The 913-nt window shown below is 48.8% G+C and overlaps 1 protein-coding gene across 1 annotated transcript in view; it reads right to left on the bottom strand.

Annotated features, from left to right (window-relative positions):
* Positions 1 to 634: 634 nt before the first annotated feature.
* LOC108799085 (paired mesoderm homeobox protein 2A-like) overlaps positions 635 to 913 on the bottom strand; it is a gene marked incomplete at its 5' end in the record, with an annotated part of 1,867 nt that continues 1,588 nt past the window's right edge. The window contains one exon of the mRNA XM_018570904.1: positions 635 to 912. Within this exon, the coding sequence (XP_018426406.1) occupies positions 773 to 912 (140 nt within the window). The remainder of the gene's footprint in view (position 913) is intronic.

The following is a 913-nucleotide window of genomic DNA, read 5'->3' as shown; positions in this document are numbered from 1 at the left end:
GGGGGGGGGAGGGAACGTGACTGGCCGCACAGAGTCCTGACCTCAACCCCATAGAACACCTTTGGGATGAATTAGAGCGGAGACTGCGAGCCCCTCCCCCAACATCAGTACCTGACCTCACAAATGGTCCAACATTCCCATAGACACCCTCCTAAACCTTGTGGACACCTTCCCAGAAGAGGCGGAGCTGTTATAGCGGCAAAGGGCGGAGCCAACCCAATACTGAACCCTACGGACTAAGACTGGGGGGCCATAAAGTTAATGTGCGTGTAAAGGCGTCCCAATACTTCTGGTAATATAGAGTATATATCATTTGTAAGTATTTGTGTGCTCAGCCCGGTGTTCTCCTTTAAGAGGTAAAAATATAGGATACATTTCATATGCGACACAAATCCGGATTTCTTTAAAAATAAAAATACAACAAAAAAAAAGAAAAGAACTGAAGAAAAAAAAAACAACTACTTAAATACAATAAATAATAAATAAATCAGAACACATCGCTCTCCGGCTTGATGGGCGACACCGTGGGGCACGCGAAGGGTTAATGTACATTCGGTTTGGATCCCAGTCCAGTACATGTAATCCCGCCGCGGTCTCGGCCTGGTGCGGACACGTGAGGCTATGAGGAAGTATACACGGAAGGTCCTTCTCCCCAAAATGCAGGTTTTCTCTATATATAAGTACGGCGTCCATAGTCCGATTTCGGGGGTCCGTTCGTGTTGCATTGGCTTTGATTTCATCTTTTTTTACAATTTGGCGGCTCCGCCTTCTTCTAGAACAGGTTTGTTTTCAGGGCGTTCGGCTTCCGGTGAAAGGTGGAAAGGACTCCGGCGAAGGGCCCTGGGACGGCTTCGGCCGGCTGCCAGGCTTTGAGGAGGTCGGCTGTGTTGGCGCTGCTGCTGGTCGGGATTCA

This window comes from Nanorana parkeri, unplaced genomic scaffold (genome assembly GCF_000935625.1).
Source record: "Nanorana parkeri isolate BGI_ZX_2015 unplaced genomic scaffold, ASM93562v1 scaffold1627, whole genome shotgun sequence".
NCBI classification, from domain to species: domain Eukaryota; kingdom Metazoa; phylum Chordata; class Amphibia; order Anura; family Dicroglossidae; genus Nanorana; species Nanorana parkeri.
The sequence above is the reverse complement of the archived record's forward strand: the minus strand, read 5'-3'. Positions and strand labels throughout refer to the sequence as shown.